This window comes from Phaseolus vulgaris, chromosome 2 (genome assembly GCF_000499845.2).
Source record: "Phaseolus vulgaris cultivar G19833 chromosome 2, P. vulgaris v2.0, whole genome shotgun sequence".
NCBI classification, from domain to species: Eukaryota; Viridiplantae; Streptophyta; class Magnoliopsida; order Fabales; family Fabaceae; genus Phaseolus; species Phaseolus vulgaris.
The window spans coordinates 29,187,136-29,207,952 of NC_023758.2; the positions used below are offsets into that span (position 1 = coordinate 29,187,136).

Here is a 20,817-nt window from a genome sequence, read left to right on the forward strand (position 1 = left end):
TATGGTGTAATTTCATTTTAGCTTTTCCAAGCAACTTGAATATTACTTGCTCATTTCCATTCTGTTTAATAATTTTGCATTGAGAAAGTGGAAGATAATATTTGAAAGAAAGGTTTGTTGAAGGTATTTGAAAGACGTGAAGGGAAGGAATAGAAGGTGTTAGAACGTAGCCTTCACAATCATCTACCAAACCAACCACTAACACTTGTATTGTAGGCCCCTCACTCTATTCATTCCCAAAGATCATTGTCAAACACCTTGTAATCAAATTTATTGTTAAGGAACACGTTTCTCAGACACAATTTAAAATTCATTTTAGTTGAACTTTAGAAGCAACAATGTTTTTTTAACTAGAAACAACAATCCAAAAATACTCTAAACTCATCTAAAAAGTTTATTCTATACTGATAAATCTTATTCATGCGGTGCTGCAATGATTTATGTATTATATAACGTTTCGAATCAGAATTTGGAGATGGGTGAAGAAAGTTTGCAAAAATATTAGTTAAAAGAAAGGGTTTAATTGTAAAATCTATTGGTATATATATATATATATATATATATATATATATATATATATATATATATATATATATATATATATATATTAAAATGTTATATTTAGTTGATGTTCAATCTTTTTATATCAAGATAAAAACTGTGAAATGACTATAAGGATAATTTGATAGTGATTCAATAAAAAAATCACTTAATAAATTCTAAATACTTTAATATTATATTAAAAAAATAAATTTTAAATTTAATTCAACTTTATAATATAATAATCTTACAAAATTATTAATTAAAAAATATTTTTTATCTATCACATCAATAAAATTACTCACAAATTTTCTTTCTCCGTTCACTTTTTCACTATTTTTCTTAATCCAAAGAACTTGACTTTCAATTCTTTATTCCTCATTTCCATCTTTTTCTTCTCCCTTAAATCCCCTTCATGAAACAAACACAACCTTAAATTCCTTCTAAACTATATATTGTTGACTTAAGTCGAAATATTCTAGCAAAATATACTAGTAAAAAAAATGAAAATCAGTTCCCTTTAATTTCCATTCAAAATGTTATAATTATTTCATTCAAAATCAGTTCCCTTAAATTCTTGGTAGATTATTTCTTTCTACTTGTTTTTCTCCCACTCTTTCGTTCACTTTTCTTTCAGAGAGCGAATAAACCATAAATCATAAGAGGATGTTGTGAGAATGTAAATGGCAGAATAATCATTGAAATTAAATTCCTAGAAGTGTGGTAAAAGAAAATTTAAAAGAGTAAGAAAAATATAAATAAATAAAAAGTAGGATTCCCTTTTTTTATTTAGTATAGAAGTGGGAAGTCTATGAGGAAGCTGCAACTGATAATAGGCCATTGTGCCTAAGCAATGCATCTGGTGTTGGTTCTCGGCCACGGAATTGCACAAAAACCTGCATACACCACACCACCATTACTTACTACATACATGTTCAACACATTAGGTAAAAATACATTGAATCTGTCTTATTAACAGAGTGGACAGAATAAATTATCTTACATCCAGTGGTTCCTTGCCACCTCCAAGAGCAAGAATGGTCTCCCGGAACTTGTGCCCCGTTTCTTTAACAGCCTGTACATTTTGAGTAAAACACATAATAATCAAACTCAAACATGTAACAATAAATATATATACCAACTTGCAATTTACATGTATGGCAACAAGCTGAGTAAAATTAAGTATTGCTGAAGTATCATTAAACAGGATTAATAAGGAGTATTAAACATGGAAAATAGAGGATTTTCTTTATCAAACACAAAGGCAAGTCCATAAAGAGTAAAGTACAACAATATTAACAGTATACCTCCTCGCACAGAAAAAAGAAAAAAAAAATGTACCTTGTCATTATCCAATCCAACATCCTCAAATGCAGAGAAAGCATCTGCCGACAGCACCTCAGCCCACTGCATAACAGACAAATTTACAGTAAGAAATAAATAGCTCTTTCTCCATTCGTTGGAGGGACAGGGATATTTCTATAGGGGAAAAGGGAGTCCACTGCAATCATAAAAGAAAAGGAGTGCAAAACACATCCAAAGATCCTCAAGACACGAAATGTTAATCAACATTAAAGAAATGGAGAATATACCTTGTAGCTATAGTATCCAGCAGCATATCCACCTGCAAATATATGGCTAAAGCTGCAAAGGAACCTGTCCTCTGGTAATGGAGGAATCACTTGAGTTTTCTCAGAAACTCTGCGGTCAACATCATAGATGGACTCAGGTCCCCCTGGAACATATTTTGTATGAAGTTCCAGATCTACACATGCGAACTTTAACTGCAAATTATATTTGTATACAGATTAGAAGGCATCATGGGAAAACATGTATTTTAAAAATACAAGAAGCTAAGGTCAGAGTTGGCATTGATAAATAAAAACTAGGAACAATTATCATAATATTGAAGCCTTACAGACTAGTTAATGAAGTAAAGACATGCAGATTTTAGTTTTTTTGGGGGGCAGGGTTGCCAGAGCACTATATTTATGTAAAGGAATAAGGAATAAGGGATGGGAGATCCCAAATGTACCTATACTGAGGCAGACTGTTTTTTAGACCACCAAAACCAAACGAACAAACTATTTATCACATAATAAAGTTCTGAATTTGAAATGAAGCAGTTTAGCTTTGATAAGTTAACAAGAGTAACATTCGCAACTTTAAAATTACAGAAAGGAATAACCAACCATTACATTCACACTGACCTGTCGAAGACTTAGAGAGCCAGCTCGAAAAGTCCTAGCAGCAACAAGCTTCAAATATACTTCTTCAGGTAGACTCTCGCCAGTTTCAAAATGCTTTGCAATGCCCATTAAAGTTTCTCTATAGCAACAAAAAAGAAAATATGATAAACACGAAATACTTGATGTTTTGATTCAAAAACTATAATGTTAGTTTGCTAGTCTCGGACACACTCTAGTCATATTGGACAACCCTTACACAGTGTTTGGCTGATAACAAATAAGATTAAATTTTGAAGTACCAATGATTGATAAGATATATTCAGGTTATAAGATACAGAGGAATTCACCAATTTAATTAATCACAAACAAAACTTCATGTGTTATTCGACCTTTTATGCTCAAGAACAGTAGCCAGTCTACTGTACATACGAACATGCTACAATCTTATAACGTTAGATGAAGTATTAAAGCAGTAGCAAATGTCTACATGCTAAATTGACTTTACTGCTTACGATGTGGATTTTGATAGAAAACATGCCTTTATGCCTAACTATACGTACCTATGCAAACTTCCGTACCCAAAGTAGGTAATTTCATACAACAAAATAATCCTTCTAAGGGCTAAACACACAGTTAAAAAACACTTTCTGTCAGATACACGTGTCTCCTCCAAAAGAGAAAAGCCCAAAACCTAGGAAGGAGTTTACGCTACACACATCAGTCACATGAAAGAACATTTCTATAAAAGGCAAAACTCGGTTGCATGAAGAACAAGAACAGTCAACATAAAACTATCTTTTTCATGCAAAAAAGACTGCACACATTTTGTGAGCATACAGATGTTTTAGTCGACCTTATAGACTTCAAGAAAAAAATAACTGTAATATTCTTCACCAAGTGACGTTAGATTCTCATAAGGAGTGTTTATTTGTATCCTCTCTAAGGGAAGTTTTCCTATAACTGTCATTCAAACATATCTTTGTTTGTGGCCAAGAGTGGTAGCTAAAGAGTACTTGTGAAAGGCAGAAACAGCTTAGGGTTAAAGTATACTAGACATTCTTAATCTTAAAAGAGACTGAAAAGTTTGTCACAGTAACACTGTACTCGTGTAAGCCAATAGTGGTAGTAAAGAATACTTCTTATAATCAGTTTGATGATTATAGTGAAACCTTTCAAGAGTCACTTGAAGGAGAATTAGATGTAGCTCAGGTTGAGTGCGAAACTCATTTTTAAAAGCATACACGTTTGTTTGTTAGACTGTCTACTAGTAGCTATCTGTTTTCAAAGTGCTTGCAAGTTTTTAAAATTCTATTTAACCCTTTCCCGTTCTAAAGTTAACATGTTGTTTCAAGTTTATGAACAGAGAGTACTCCTATGCAACTATCCCCTCCTATTAGGGGTTAAAAGGGATTAGCTCGAAAGAAAAGCACCACATACAGGTGAAGTGAAAAGCAGTTGAAATGTTGAATATAAAAGCAAGAACAAGCAATGTTGGTGTGGACAATGGCAAGTTGGATAGAATCAATTTATCAATTTTCCACGACATGTGGCAAAGTTATTCAGAAGACATTGATCAAAAAGAGGACCAGGCATATAATAATAATATAATAACTATAAACAGTTGGGGGTAACATTAAAAAGTTCTTTCTTAACTCTTGTTATGAAGAAGTGAACGGCAAGAGTAACATCCGACCAAGAGAAGGGTATAACCTCACGTGGACATATTTACTTACCTATGGTAACACCAGTTTTCCATGAACTGAGAAGGTAATTCAACAGCATCCCACTCAATCCCTCTAATACCAGCAACTAGACCCTCATCTTGCTTAGTAAGCATATGCTGAAGTGCATGACCAAATTCATGGAAGACAGTCTCCACCTAAGAAAAATAAAAAGATAGTGTAAACCACATGATATAGATAGGTGCACAAATTAGTAACTGCTTCTAATTTTATACACAATTGTATGCAAAATATGGTCTGTTTGGACAAACTTATCATAGGCACTTCTATAAAACAAAAATGAGATGGAGTTCTTCATAAGCTAAAATAGCTTATTCACAAATTGAAAATAAGAATTTAGAAAAACTATATCAGAGAACTTCCACAAATTAATTTATAAATAAACTAATTTTAACTTAATAAAGAAATTCATTGCAATTTTTACTTTTTTTTTCTTTCTAAGAAGTACTTAGAGAGAAATTTGTCCAAACATATATTGTATTGTATCTCAGTTGATATTTTATTAGGCAAAATTTTAATATTTTTTAATTACTTGTATCGCTTAATTTGTCAAAACCAACCCAACCTAACCCAATTCTAAATTATCCAATCAGGTCATTTCCCACTAAACCTGACTTCCCTGCAGCCCATAATAAGAATCGGGTATCATGTTTGAATTCAAAACATATAGGGGGTTTTCTGAAACTAACCTATAGATGACGGGTCTTGCATTTTAGCCATTCTATATTTTTATTATAAGCAGCCATCTGGTGCAACTACTGAGTAGTTTAACAACTGCCACAAACACGAGAGCCTTGAAAAGTTTAGACTTAGTAAGGCTTTGTCTTTGTCCACTATATCAAATCCAACAATATGTTTCAAGATTTTCCTTAAAATTTTATGAGTTTAGTATGGACGGGAAATATTCTGTTTTCCATTACATACTCACTTATGAATATTTTGATTGCACTGCCATCAAGATATAGCGTAGAATTTTAAATTTTATTTCACATTGGTTAGCATAAGTAGTAGTGACTTGTGTCCCTTAATTAAGTGATCCAAGGTCCGAATCCTGGTTACATCATTTTGGATATGGAATAAATCATGCGGGGAGGGGAATATTCACGTAGTGTGCACTCAAGGTCTTTGGTATTAGTCATTACCTCTGATACTGAAAACAATAAAGCTAACTCAAACATAATTAACGCACTCAAGGTTTCCTCCTTAACCCCTAAAACTAGCTCAAACATAATAACATGCTAATTAGTACAAACCTGTGAAAACACAGGCACTGCATGACTATGCCGTTTATGTTCCTTTCAAGTTAAAATCTCAATTGATTTAACATTTGTACCCAAGAACCAGAGTTTCCCAAATAAGGCTGAGTGCTACCAAACCAGACCCTTGTTTATTAGTACAGAAGTATAGATGTTAATCCTTCACTTATTTAAGAGGAAGCTTTGCAATAAATGCCTTCACTTCAACAAATTGCCTAGAATACAGTCAACTGGAAAAATATTGACCGAACATCCATTGAAATCAAACCAAATATCACTGCTCCAAACAAAATAATAAATGAAAGACAGTAATTGTTCTAGTAGCCCTTTACTCAGACTAAAATAAGCCAACATATCAAGAGCAGACACTACCATTCGCAATGAGTGTTTTAATTAGCTTTAAATCATAGCCTACTAAACCTCTTTTCTTTCTCACAGATAATGATCATAGCAAAAAGTTATAAAATAGACAGACACATAGTGCAAAATTGAGGTTACCTCACGGAATGTCATTAGACTTGGCTTGTTTCCTACTGGAGGAGTTTGATTGCAAACCATGTGAGCAACAGGCAACCTTGCTGAGGTACCATCACGCGATAATACACGACTTCGAGCAAAGACTTCATCCATCCATGCACCTTGCCTTTTCTCTGCAGGACGACTGTAAGGATCAAAATAAAAATACGCAATTGGACTCCCAGAAGAATCCTTAACACGGAAGAACTTGACATCATTATTCCAGACCTGAACAACAATAATCATGTGTCAGGAAGTTTAAAATAGGTGCTCCCCATACAAGAATCATAGCTAAACAAAAAAAGAACCTAGTTTACCGGAGCTACACCATCAGCTGATTCAATTTCAATGCCAAAAAGTGAGTTTGCAAGTTTAAACAGTCCATCCATAACCTTCGGCAGAGAGAAAAAGGGACGCAGCTCTTCCTATGAGATACAGCAGCAGAAGCATGAGCATTTCCAACTCCAATAAAATGTTTACAGTAAAAAAAGACAGACACATTGAAAGTAATAAAATCTTGTTGAAACAGCAGGTACATCAGTCAATGGTGTGAACAAGTATTAGCAAACCATAAACTGTAATTAGAGGGTAAGGCTGTGAAAGGAAGAAACTCTTGTTGCAATTGACATGAGTATAAATAATAGCTTCCAGAATTTAAAATATGCAGTGAACCTAATTGTGAAATATGAAACTTTAAACTATCATATTTTTTAAAACACACATCCATAGGATAATTTACAACAAATATTTTGCAGGCTGGTGATAATTTCTTGTTACTTTACCATAGGAAAAGAGCATTCAAACTGACTGTAAGTCATAACAATTCAACAGCTGATAAAATAGTTGTATAAAAAGTATTGATTGCATGAACAATGTATTTATTACTAAATAATGTAGAATGGAAATTAATTTTTCTTCTAATCGTTCTATATTTCTTTATTCTCCAATGTAACAGTTAATTAACCTTGTTTCTTAAAAGATTTTTTTTTCTTTCTAAATGATAACTGAGATAGTGCAATAGAGCAACCTCATTAATATCATATTTTGACTCGCGTAGCCTCTCACTCCAAAAGCTAATGTCCCAATGAGTCAAATCACTAGCTTCTAATGCACCCTGACTTTTGGAGAATTCCTTAAGGTCTTCAATATCTGCAAAGAAAGATGCAACACCTAACTTATTTCCTGGTTAAAGGAAGACACACGTCTATGTAAATAACCAAATTTAAATAGACAATACAATCCCCTAGGATGCATATGTCAGAACTATCATGAGTTGGCAATTTAAAATCCTTCCAAAACAACATGTATTTCATGCTATTTTAGAATATTAAATGACAATGAAAGGCAAACTCCAGAAAGCTTATATGCAATGCATTATCCCCATGCATAACTAATAAAAGTATATACAATTCAAAGCCTGATGCAAACACAATCAGAAACACATTTTATACACACAACCTTGCACTGCGGGATCCCAAGAAGCTCTGCGAAGCTTTTCAAGAAGTTCTTCTGCTTTATCAACAGTTGCCATTTTGGTTGCCATGCTAACCTGAAAGATTATTTATGCATAAGCAACCAACAACAGGGTTGTATTCTCAATATGGCACATAAATCATACCTCAGCATAGTTATTGTAGTTGAGAAGTCTGGCCTTTTCCAACCTTAGCTTTAAAATTTGATTAATTATTTCTGTATTATCCAAATCTCCACTAGATGCCCGTGATACATATGCTCGGTAGATCTCCTCTCGCAAAGTTCGGTTGCGAGCATGTTGCATAACAGCAATAAAACTAGGAGCATCCAATGTAATTACCCATGGCCCATTCTCAGCGGTGGCATTTTCATGCCCCTGCATTTGCCCATTAAGTAATCAAAACTCAAAAACATAGTTCATTGTCACAACTTGAGAATAATACAAAACATGTAAGATATATATACCTTAGTTACTGCACTTTGTGCAGCCAACCCAAGAGCAGTAGCAGGTAATCCTTCAATTTCCTTCTTATCTGTGATTAGCTTTTCAAACTTCTTTGTGGCATCTAGAACATTCTCCCCAAACTTTTGTGATAACTTTTCCAGCTCCTATGGATGAAATCCAGAAAGAAAATAAAAATATAACTAAAAGAAAAGCACCAGTGCATGAAATATGGTTAAGTTATGAAGTCCAATCACTATGCTTTTAGAATTTGAGTATACAAAAAGAATTATTTAATTAAAATTTTATTACTTGGTTTAATTTGCAGTTGGGATATTAAACAAAATCCTCCACCCTTCTCAATTCCCAAAAAAAATGTATTGCTAATAAAATTGGGATTTCAAAGTGCTCAAAATCCATACACTGCATTTGGATCTTAATTTTCAAAGTTAATGTTGCCTATTCTGTTTGTCAGTCACATTTTCATAATATTTATAATTAAGATTTCATTTCTACCCTTGACTGAGAAAGGTTAGGCCTGGTTGCTTCCACAGAATAGAGAACAAAGATCAAGATGTAACCAAATTAGCGAACCTAGGAGATAACCACTAAACGATGGGAATCAAATAGCATGTGCGACTAAAAGCTATAGTTTAAGCTTTTTTTAGCGATTTAAATGCCACACCTGTTCAATTTTGTTAAAACTTTCTCTTTTATCGTCTTCAAGGGAAACTCCATTCAGAACCGCCTCCTTTATTTGGCCTGCAAAGACACACATTCTTTTATTAGTTAAATGTAAAATAATGGACCCAAAATAATACGTGTTTAAAATTGAGTGAACAGTGAACGGAACAACAGTTTGAGATTTAGCATGGCCTAGAGTATAGATTATACAAGTTCTTCAGTTACGTGTAAGACCCACAATGTTACACAGATATTACATATCACAAATCAAACACTAACAAGTAGACGACAACATCTCTTTCAATAACCAAAAAGCACACCATCAAATTGGTGACTAAGCAGATTCATGAATCAGAAAATTTTACACCAACTTCACACCCTGCGGCTTTCACCTTATTAAATGAAAGTCTATAAGCTGAGAAGAAGCATTGTGATACAGAGCCACAGCAATTTCGAACAACTTTTACCGTAAAAGCATGGCAGCACTGAAACAAAATCACATCACAAGAACAGCATATCAATAAGATATCATAATAACTTACTGTCAACAATGCGCCTACGAGCATCACTTAGTGTCTTCCAATCAGGAGACTCTTGAATGGCTTTGAACGCATTATAAATAGGTTTGCTTTGACCCAGTCTAAGCTGAAACTTAACCTTCTCTGCCTGCAAACAAAAAAGAAATCCACCAATCTCGTAAGCAAACCAAAGCTACTGTTCTCATCATCCAAATATAAAACAGCCGAATAACATCTTCCAACATGGCTAATGTGTTATAAGCGAAGCAAACAAAAATACTAAATCCCATAAATTGTTACACTGTACCCCAATTGTATAAAAAAAAATTATGCTAATACAAAAACAAAACAGAATCAAAAGATTAAAAAAAAACACGCAAATGCACATTACAAAAGTACCCAATTTATTTAATTTTCAAATTAAAAACAATACCTGCACATCTTCAATAGCAGAACGTAACTCAGAACTATCCTTGACAGCCTTCAGATGATTGACCATGCCCCAAACAACAGATAACCGGTCAACTATCTTCTCCAACGGTTCGACCAACTTTGGCCACGACGGTTCCACGTTTCGTTCCAGATCCTCCAATTCACGTTCCTATCAAAACCCCAAAAAAATCAGCATCATGCAAACCAGTCCCGAAAACCCGAATCAGCACCGACCCATTTCCCGAACCCCGACGGAGAATCAGAATGAGAGAAAAGTATGGAACTTGTTATTATTACCAGCTCGCTGAGGAGGGCGCGAATTCCGGGTCGCACGTGCTTGGGCTCGACGACATCGAAGGGTGGGAAGTCGAAGTTTTGCAGAAGAGGGTTGTCTTCGATGACAGGATTGGGCGAAGAAGCGGCCATGAAAGGAGAAGTGGACTTGCGGAGTGTGTGGAGGCAGAAGGAGAAGGAGGAAGACCAGAGGGGACAAGGATGGGATTTTGGTAATTGTTTGAGGTGTGAAAGGGAAGGAGAAATGGGGGTGATGAGTAACGGGGGGATTGAACGAGAGAAAGGAAGAGTGAGGGTGAAACGTGTTGCCATTAGCATGTTTGCTATAAGAAGGGTACCTACAACACCTGACCGTCTCATTTTTAGAGTTTCTGTATAAAATGATTTTTGTGGCCAGGTTCCTCAAAAATCTAGCATGGGATACTTTTGTTTCTGTTTAACTTTCCTATTTATTTATTTTTTTACTTTTATTCTTCTAGTTTAATTTCATCTCACATTCAACTCTTATTATACCTTAATTTTCACGCTGATAAAAAAAATCCTTAATTCTCACTTAGGTTTTGTTTGTACTTTTATACTCTTTTAGTTGAATTTTATTTCACATTCAACTCTTATTATACCTTAATTCTCACTTAGGTTTTGTTTGTACTTTTATTCTTCTAGTTGAAATTGATTTCAGATTCAACTATTATTATACCTTAATTCTCACTTAAGTTTTAGATTATCACTTAAGTTTTATTTGGACGAGAAAGTTAGTGCGAAGGGAATGGAAAGAATTAAAAGAAAGTAAAAATTATATCGTTGGATGGTAGGAAAAAATAATAAATATGAATTTAAAAATTCTGTATGATATGATTGCTTTGATTGAAATGTGAAAAAAATTTATATAATTTATAAATTTATCTAACTATTTCTATATGAAAGTGTGAAGAATTTAAATTAAAATAAATTTAAATATTTGTGTTTAAAATTTATAACTAGAAAATAAATCATAATTAATTTTTTAATGTCATTATGGTGTAAATAATATAATTATATTATTAATTAATTTATGAAAATATTCCTGATTTAAATTTTTGAAATATTTTAATTAAAATAAATAAAAATGTTTAAAATTAAAAATTTATATATTTGTGTTTGAACAACATTTAAATATGTTGAACCAATATTATTAGGATTATGCATTTTTTTATGCTACCTAAAATATTATAAGAAAATGGTATATAAGAAGATGGTAAGAAAAATGAAGAATTTTTATTATCTTGAATGAGATTTTAACATCATATATAAGTGGGTGGAGTTATGTATGGATCCACTAATTATGGAATTCTATTATTATTAAATTTAATTACGTATAATTGTCTATAATATCGTACAATAATAACGTATAATTTTTTATAAATATTGTCTATCGAGTATTGGAACAAAACATAGCATCAAATGTTATTTCAATTTTATCACTAAATTTTTTAATTAAAAGTGTTTTTAATTGACTGCGCGAAGACAACATATATTTTTTTTTATGTGACCAATTAGTTTTAAATAAAGTTGTTCATCATCCAATAACACAAAGTTATCAATTGTTCATTAAGAATTATAATCGATTATGCATATGAAACCTTTCATTAGAGTGAATGAGTTTCGTCTTGTTTTTTTTGGCAAATACGATGTGGTTTTGGGAGGCTAATGTGTATTTACATGCATGCGAAAATTCAAACTTAGATTTGTAATCGGCTCATTTATCCAAAACTTTTCATGTATGTCATTCTTCCCTTCCCTTCTCTTTTTCCTTTTAAATAAGTGAAAATCAACTCAACCATAAACAATACTAACACTTTCTCAACCTTTAAATTCACTCCAACACTTTAAGCCTGTGTTTGGATTGGGGAATAACAGTGTAGCCGTAGACCGGATGTGGGGTGTCACCCCCGTTTGGATCCACGGATGGTGGAGGGTGTGGGTGAGGGGAAAGTTGGGCCAAATGAGAGACTTTTCAGAAATGAAGAAAAAGGAGAGGGTGAGGGAGTGAATGCCAGGTAGGATGAGTGCAAAGTCATTTGTGCCATCTCTAGAATTTTGGACGTATATGGACGTGAAGCATGCATGCACAGTGTTATGTGAAGAACCTTTTCAGCAAGCACATGAGATTCCTGACCATTGTTAAGGAATCTCTTTGACCAACTTCAAAGCTCAATGAATACATAGTTAAGTTTGTGAGAGAGTGAATGAGCGTAATAAAGAGGTGCAACACTATATATCTGGTTCCCAACCTCACAAAGCAAAGGAAATTCAGTTCTTCACAAAGCACAAACCTATAGAGCTTGGAGAGGGTCGTGAGTAAACATAGTGGTAGGAGAGTGTGTTTGGTTCTTCGTTTGTGACCTCAGGTGAGCTTTGTGTGAATTTAGTTTCATGTTTAACCGATTACCACTGAAAATGAACATATGACATAATCGATTATGTGGGAAAAAATAGTTGATAATCGATTATGCTCATGACATAATCGATTACTTGTAAAAAAATTTGTGAGATAATCGATTATGGTGGTTTTTGAACTGGAAGCATAATCGATTATGTGGCATAAACCTTTGGATAATCGATTATGTTATATTTTAAACTGAGGTGATAATCGATAATGTTTTTTAATTTTCCAGATTTTTTATTTTCTGTTTTTTGAACTAATTTTTGAATTATTTTTTTTCAGACACAATTTCATAAATCTTATACTTGCATTGTGTTGTGATTTTGTTATGCTCTTTTGAGGTATGTGTGTTTTTTTTTAAATTGTGTTTTGATGTTTATTTTTTGTTTTGAATTTAATTTGTTTAAATTATTTTAAAGTACTTGTTAATTAGTTTTTAATTTTAGACGTGAATGTTTAGGAAAATTGATTATCTAAAATTGTATGTTCTTAATGTAAAATTTTCATAAAATTTGAATATGTTATTTTTGTGACAATTTATAGATTGAAATTAGAGATTTGAATCTGTTATTTTAAAATATTGTTATTAAAAAGATTATAAAAATTGTTACAGTAATTTAAAAACAGAAAAATCAAATATACAGAAGATTTTTTTAACATTTAACAATGTTAATAAATAAATTTATGAATGTGTACATTGTATTTTTTTTTTAACTTTAAAGCTGTTAATAAATAATTTTTTTATTTAAATTTACAGAATAGATTATTTTTTAGAAATTATTATTTTTACAGTGTAGATATAATTTTTTTAATGTTATCTTTTAAAACAAATATTGTATTAATTAAAAAAAATTACATAATAAATTAGAATTTTTAATAATATCGTACATAGTTACTATTTCTTGAACATTTAATTCTTTATAAAAAATATATATTTATTTACTTGAAATGATTATTTTTATATAATGGAAATAAAAATTTTGAATGCTATATTTTATATTTTTGGACATTTTACATATACATACCTAGTGTATATGAAATACATATAATTTATTTGGAATTAAAATTTAACAGAAAAAGATTACATAATAAATTTAATTTTTTAATAATATGTGTAGATAGTTAATATTTTTTTAACATTTAATGTTTTATAAAAAAACATTTATTTATTTGAAATTATTATTTTTATAGAATGGAAATACAAATTTTGAATGTTATATTTTTTATTTTTTTTCATTTTACATACACATACCACAATGTTATGAAAATATATATAATTTACTTCTCATAATTTACATAAATTGTTAATATTATTATTTAAAAATTAAATCAAATATTGTAGTAATTTAAAAAAAAAAACAGGTTACATAATAAATTAGAATTTTTCCTAATATGTGTACATAGTTAATATTTTTTAACATGAAATTGTTTATAAAAAATAGATTTATTTATTTGAAATTATTATTTTTACATAATAGTAATAGAAATTTGGAATTTTATTTTTTTTTATTTTTAAAAATTTAATTCTTTATAAATAATACATTTATTTATTTATGGTTAATATTTTGACATAATGCATGAATGCAAATTTGACATGTTATAAATAATAAATGTCAACAGAAGATTTTATAGAAATTAATAATGTTATAGAAAGTTTTATTGTTATATAATGGAAATGTAATTAAAAAAATTAATAATGTTATACAATTTTTTATTGTTACATAATGTAAACGTAATTTAAAATATTATAAATATTATTGTACTAAAACCCTAAACCAAAAATAAGTTAAGAGAAAATATATTTATTTTTGATTGATTAAATTATAATTATGTTAGTCTATATTTATTTTGTTAAGTTAGGGACAATCCCTGAGGAATGTAATTTTGATCGAGCCTTAACATTATTGTCCATGCTTAGTGAAGATGTTCAGGGACAAAATGTTAGAAATGTCGGTAGTCTAAAAATGAATGACCGGCTACTACATTACACATGGGTGCATATTTTGTGCTCTCGTGGAAGCAACTTCGCATAAGTATTAAATGAAGATATTTTCATGTTCTGGTGCATAAAAAATAACATAATGATTAATTGACCACATTACATCATGCAACACAAGATGAAATGTCGGGATAACAACATGTTGCTGTCCTATGCAATTTTGATAACACGCATCTTGCAGGTGTATGGCTTCGACTTGGAAAATGGACAAGCGGTAATGCTTGGATGAAATCATTATTTAGGCAAAAAGAGTATGACCAAATTAAATATATTCCAGGTCAATGGTGTATGACAACTTCGTAGGCCTCAAGTGGAGGACGAAGGAGATAATGAAGAGGATCAATTGGCAAAACAACATGTTCAAGGTGCTCAACCTCAACCTGTAATTCCCAGTCAAACTGAAATGTTAACCCAAACTTGGGCGGGGATGCAAGACATGAAAGAAAGCATGAGGAACGTTAACATCCGTTTTGCCAGGGTTGATGAAAGGATGGAGCGGGGTGATCAAAGGATGAACAAAATGGAAGATACTCTGAAACATATTCATCGTCATCAAGGCCATTGATTGTCTATTTGCATTATGTTATTGTCATTTATTTTATTTCTATTTTTCATGTTGAAATTGTTTTTGTTATTTTTCACCTTGAACATTGAGAAATTGATATTTAACATTAAGCTTCATATTATTTTAAATGCAAGTTCTTTAAGATTTGAATTCTATTATGATTAAAGTAAATATTTCGAGTCCATTATCTAAATTGGAAAACGAATAACATACGTAGCCTTCAATGTCTGCACATGACATGACATCATCCTCTAGTTTGCACTGGTTGTGGTGCAAAATCACGTGGTACTTTTACCCATGCTGCTGGGAGCACAAGTGCGTTAATTGCTCCTATTTGTGATTGTGAACACTTTGTTGTTTTGAGAACAACAACAATTGAAAAAAATGTCGAAAAATGATTTTGGGTTGTCCCAAGTACAAGGTAAATTTAATTCAATTCGGTTTCATGCAAACTTAACTATGGTTATTTAAATTTTTTCATTGTTGAATTTTATTTTTTTATTCAAAACAGGTTACAAGTGACATTGTTCTAAGCTGTAATTTTTTCAAATGGTACAATGAAGACTTGCCGATGACAAAGATGCAATCATTATCAAACAACAGAATAAGATATGCCTTTTAGAAACACGTTTGAAGATTTCCACAAGAAGAGTTAAAATGTTATTAGTGGGATGTCTTTTCTTTTTCTAATTAACATTATTATGTTTTTAAGTTTTGCATAATTTCAAACTAACATATATTTTATCTCTCTCTACATCAAATGTAATGACTTTATATATTTTTGCAACTAATTAATGTTCATGACATCTTTTCTTAAATTATATTAATGTTATTATTAATAGTAATCAAAATCATAATTAATAACAATTATATATTTATATATTTATATAACATAAAATTTATTAAATAATCATTAATAATATTAAAATTATCTACAAACAAAAATTTAACTAATACAAATTTTTCAATTAATAAAATTAAAAATGAAAAAATCATATTTCATTTCTATATTCTATTTTTTAATTAATTTAAATTTTAAATTATTTTTTAAGTTACAATTGAAACTTACAATTATTTTAATTATCAAAATTATGTACAAAATTAATAATATTTTTTTTATTAATTTTGTACACACATGGACAAAAGTATACTTTATTATTATATATAACATAATATAATAGAAATTAAATAATATAATACTAATTATTTTAATTAACTTAAATGTTCTTTAAATTAATTAATATTTCATTTTCTTATTTATTTATATATAAGGGTAAATTTGTAATCTTACAGTTTACACTATTCAAAATATATTAAAATACTTCCACAACTATCACATCATTCACACTTTTCAATAAATTTTCTTTACACATCCACTCTAACATCCCCCAATGAAAACACCCTCAACTTTCTCTACACTTTCTTTACATTTTCACTCCCCCACACTCTCAACTTTCCATTCGTCCACAACCTCTAATCCAAACCAAACATAAATTCATTCCAAACAAAGCATTAGTCCCTATGTTAGAAATCTAATACAAGAGACTTAGGTATTGAGGAGATTTTTCATTTTTAACTTTAAATATATTCTTTTTAAAAAAGTGATATATAAAATTTTAAATTTAACTTAATTTTACAAAATTATTTTTAAAGTAATATTTACACTTATTTATATATTATAAATTAATATTATCTATTATGTGAGATTTTAACAATAAAAAAAATTTGAAATTTACTTTAGACTTAATTGTAGTTTGAACACAAATTGAACTTTAAGGAATTAGGTTGAATGAACATGTTATATTGGTAGGTAATACGCTGAAACTCCTTTTTTTAGACTTTTTTTTTAAGTCATGTCGTGCTTAAATATGCAGTGTAAAGTGAGAAGGTGAGATTAAAGTGAAAGAGTAATTTTTAGTATGTTTTTTTTTTATTTCATTTAACTTGGTTGCAATGCTTATAGAAAAAATTACATTTTTATTTTAGATATTTTGTTTACTTTACTTAAAATTGGTTGGATTAATCGTCCTTTTTCTCTAGACCTTTAATTAGTAGATGATAAAAAGTAAGAATTTAGCTAAAATTAAGTTGTTATCTTAATTTTAATTGGTATCTCATTTTGTTCCATGTGAAATATGCTAAGACGGTGGAGATAGGTAAGGTTTTTGTATAGTTTTGGTTCCTTGTGATGATCCCCATCTCTTTTGGGTTAGTAACTTGTTTGTAAAATTACTTGTTTTATTTTTTATTTTTCACACCTAGTAATAAACCAATGATTGAAGTAACACCTTACACGTAAAAGAATTGAATCAGCATCGAGTTCAACTTGATATCCAAGTTTTTCATATTAGGATTCGAATTAGTTGTATTCATCCAAAATTTTCCGCAATGTAAAAGATTGTGATGGTGAAAACAATGAATAAACAAGTTTTCCTTTTAAATATTAATTTAAGGCAAAGAAAAAAATTCACCATACCAATTTAAACTTGTACTCTATTACCTTTCAAATCTTTCAAAATTACTTTCTATTTCGGATTTAAAAATTTAAAATTCAAAAAATACAGTTCAAAAAAACCAAATTAAATTATATTCTGAAAAATAAATTTAAAATCCAAAAAATACATTTTGAAAGAGAAAATTCAGAAAAAAAAATTAGAAATGTATTTTGAAATTTTAAATTTGAAAATGTATTTAAAAAAAATTATTCACATTTTCATTATTTCACTGGATACAAATTGAGATTTATATGATGGAGGAAGAAATTGCCTTAATTTAAACATGATGATAAAGCCCTTTCGGATTGGGCTAAGCCTGTGTGTACAACGATATGCTCCTTACTCTTTCTTCCTACACCTCCATTCCTTCTTGTGTCACCCCATACTGTGAAAATACTGTTTTATCTTTTTTTTGTGCCATCCATACATAATCTGAAATATGTTTTTGGATTCGGAAGTGTTCTTTAGGTTTATAAAATCTGGAACTCTTTTTTAAATTTGAAAAAAGCTTTCAGATTATGTAATCAGGAAGCTAATCACACATCTAAAAAAAAGACATCTGAATTATATAATTTCCGAAATATTAAAAAAAAAATTGCTCCACCCCCACATGAGCCCAAGAAAAGAAAATAAAGAACAATGCAAAGAAAAAAAACGAAAACGCTAGAAGGAGGGGTTGAACCTCCGACCTTGTGGTTAACAGCCACACGCTCTAACCAACTGAGCTATTCCAGCTTGTTGATTACATAATCAAATTTAAAAATAATAAAGTAAAATATTCATAAATATTAATAATCCCACCACTTTTTGTCTTTTTCATGTCCATGTGATGAGTGGGATATGGAGAAGTTTTGGAATTGTATTGATCCAATTGCAGCTGCACAAATTTGACTTGATTGTCTGGCATTTAGAAGAACAATTTTGCAGCTTGAAAGGTCATAATCAGAAATCATATATGGTGGGTCACTCATGTACAACCTACATCATAGCCATCTCTTACAGGTACTACTAATGGTGATGATAAGTATATTGGGTCATATACTTAATTGATTTTAACTAACACGGACAAACTTATTAAAAAAATTCACCAAACAGGGCCTAACCTATCAATTAATGAAGAAGAATATAGTGAATAAAATAAAACAAAAACCACTTTACACCACAGACAATATGCTTTCAATTTTATTCCATTTTTTATTCTTTTACATTCCTCTCTTTGAATCCGTGCGATTCACCATTTTTTTTTTCGGAACGAGTTTAACATTTATTAATAAAAATTATTTTATAGCATATTAAATAACTATTTTTATATACTATATTTGAATTAGAATAATAACAATAACATTATAAAGTAATTAATAATAAAAATATTATAAAATTGTATGGTATTAATCTAAAATATAATTTTTTTAGAACGATTTGACATAATGTAATAATGTAATGTGTAGACTTTGGAGGAGATTGAAGAAATGAATGTCTTATGTCAACAAATCATTATATATTAATTGTAATAAATTTTCAACAATTTTTCAATATAAATAATTCAAATTTCTAAATAAATAAATTCTAGACTAGTAATTATAAATGTTTATGCAAACTCTAAATAAATATTAACTTTGAACAAAATTTAGACGTATTACATTTAGAATCCAAGAACGAGTTTACTTTCGTAACGCATGCAGTGTACATAGATGTATTTTTCAAAACTTGAAACACAATCTTGAATCAAAAGAAATGAAATCCATTTCTGATATGCATAATAATTAAAATACAATAGTAATGTTAACATTAATAATATTAATAAATATAATAATAATAATAATTATGACTGATTTTATGTGACTAAAAAATGTAGTCATTATTTCAGTTATGAAATCGTAAAAATAATTTTTGGTAACTAATAATATTAGGAAATTGATTTTAAGTCTAATTCAATCTCATAAAATTGGCTTATGATGTGAGGTTTGTACCCACTTATATACTATGAAATTTCCTCATCTCTAGTCGATATGTGAGCTCCAACACACCTCCTCACACCGAAGTGACAGCTCGTGCGTGGGATAACATATTATGGGTGGTCCGATAACGGGTGGCCTAATAAGCCCAACAAACACTCATTAGGAATAGACTCGAAAATGGCTCTGATATCATATTAAGAAGTGAACTTTAAGCCTAACTCAACCTCAAAAGCCAGTTTTATTAGGTTGAGTTAGACTTAAGGTCCACTTTGTAATATGGTATCAGAGTCATTTAAAGCCCATCCTAGCGAATGTTTATTGGGCTTATCAAACCACCCGCTATCGGACCGTTATCGGTCCACCCATATTATGTTATCCCACGCATGAGTTGTCACTCTCGGCGTGAGGGAGTGTGTTGGAGATCACACATCGACTAGAGATTGAGACAATTCATTGTATATAAGTGGGTGCAAACCAAATCTCATAAGCTGGTTTTATGAAGTTGAGTTATGCTTAAAGTCCACTTTGTAATAAATAATTACCACATTTTTCGGTCATTGCTTTCGTTCACTATTGAACAATTTTTTAGTGGTGTTCTTTATTATTTTTATGAGGAAAGGCAACTTATTCTACACTTTGAGAAAATAATATAAATCCATTTTTACAGGTTGATTCAAGAGAGGAATCAACCTGTAACATAGTTTAAGGAAGTCTTTGAGTTAGATTTTTATGAAAATCAATATGGTTATATGAGATGAAACACCAATGATGAATAAATTATGCTTTGAAGCATTTGATTGAACTTGAAATATATTATGAAAATTGTAGATGAAGAAAATAGTGAAAAGTTGTTCGGTGGTAAAGTTTTTTTTTTAGGTGATTTTAGACAAACTTTGTGTGTTTTAAAAAATGGATCAATACATGATGTGGTTAAGTAATTAATAAATTACTTTGAATTTATGGAAAAATTACAAAATTTTAAAGTTTTAACAAAATATGAGATTAACACTAAAAGAAAATCATGAAATAGAAACCAATTTTTAGAGACCAAAATAATTAGTTACAATATGAACTAAAATAGAGACTATTTTAGAAACTAACAAAAAAATTGGTTTCTAAATTAGTTTATATTATTTTCTATTATTGTTAAATAGTTTTTAAATTGGTATCTAATTAGCAACTAAGGTTTTAACTACCAATTATTTAGTTTCTAAATTTGGTAGCAAAAACCTTGGTTGCTAATTAGATACCAATTTAGAAACTATTTAACAATATAAACTAATTTAGAAACC

At 30.1% G+C, this 20,817-nt stretch overlaps 1 protein-coding gene and 1 non-coding gene across 2 annotated transcripts; both read right to left on the bottom strand.

Annotated features, from left to right (window-relative positions):
• Positions 1-1,209: 1,209 nt before the first annotated feature.
• On the bottom strand, positions 1,210-10,519 carry LOC137811287 (probable cytosolic oligopeptidase A). Its single transcript, XM_068612974.1, has 16 exons — positions 10,090-10,519; positions 9,794-9,961; positions 9,385-9,508; positions 8,844-8,920; positions 8,182-8,325; positions 7,862-8,092; positions 7,702-7,792; positions 7,271-7,392; positions 6,561-6,668; positions 6,226-6,471; positions 4,463-4,608; positions 2,751-2,868; positions 2,133-2,324; positions 1,882-1,947; positions 1,544-1,615; positions 1,210-1,436 (listed from the first exon to the last, which is right to left on the bottom strand). Exons 1-16 carry the CDS (start codon positions 10,444-10,446, stop codon positions 1,350-1,352), a joined length of 2,349 nt encoding a protein of 782 aa, XP_068469075.1. The 5' UTR covers positions 10,447-10,519; the 3' UTR covers positions 1,210-1,349.
• Positions 10,520-18,228: 7,709 nt separating this feature from the next.
• Positions 18,229-18,302, bottom strand: TRNAN-GUU (transfer RNA asparagine (anticodon GUU)). The gene has a single exon. It is a non-coding gene; the product is annotated as a tRNA-Asn (tRNA).
• Between the last annotated feature and the right edge of the window lie 2,515 nt (positions 18,303-20,817).

What these genes read in the sequence shown, in the direction of transcription:
- LOC137811287 (XM_068612974.1), bottom strand. Translation starts at nt 10,446, where the DNA reads ATGAGACGGTCAGGTGTTGTAGGTACCCTTCTTATAGCAAACATGCTA. An exon ending in CACAAAGTGCAGTAACTAAG is followed by an intron (nt 8,093 to 8,181) that starts GTATATATATCT and finishes GGGCAAATGCAG; the next exon opens with GGGCATGAAAATGCCACCGC. An exon ending in ACTACAATAACTATGCTGAG is followed by an intron (nt 7,793 to 7,861) that starts GTATGATTTATG and finishes ATAATCTTTCAG; the next exon opens with GTTAGCATGGCAACCAAAAT.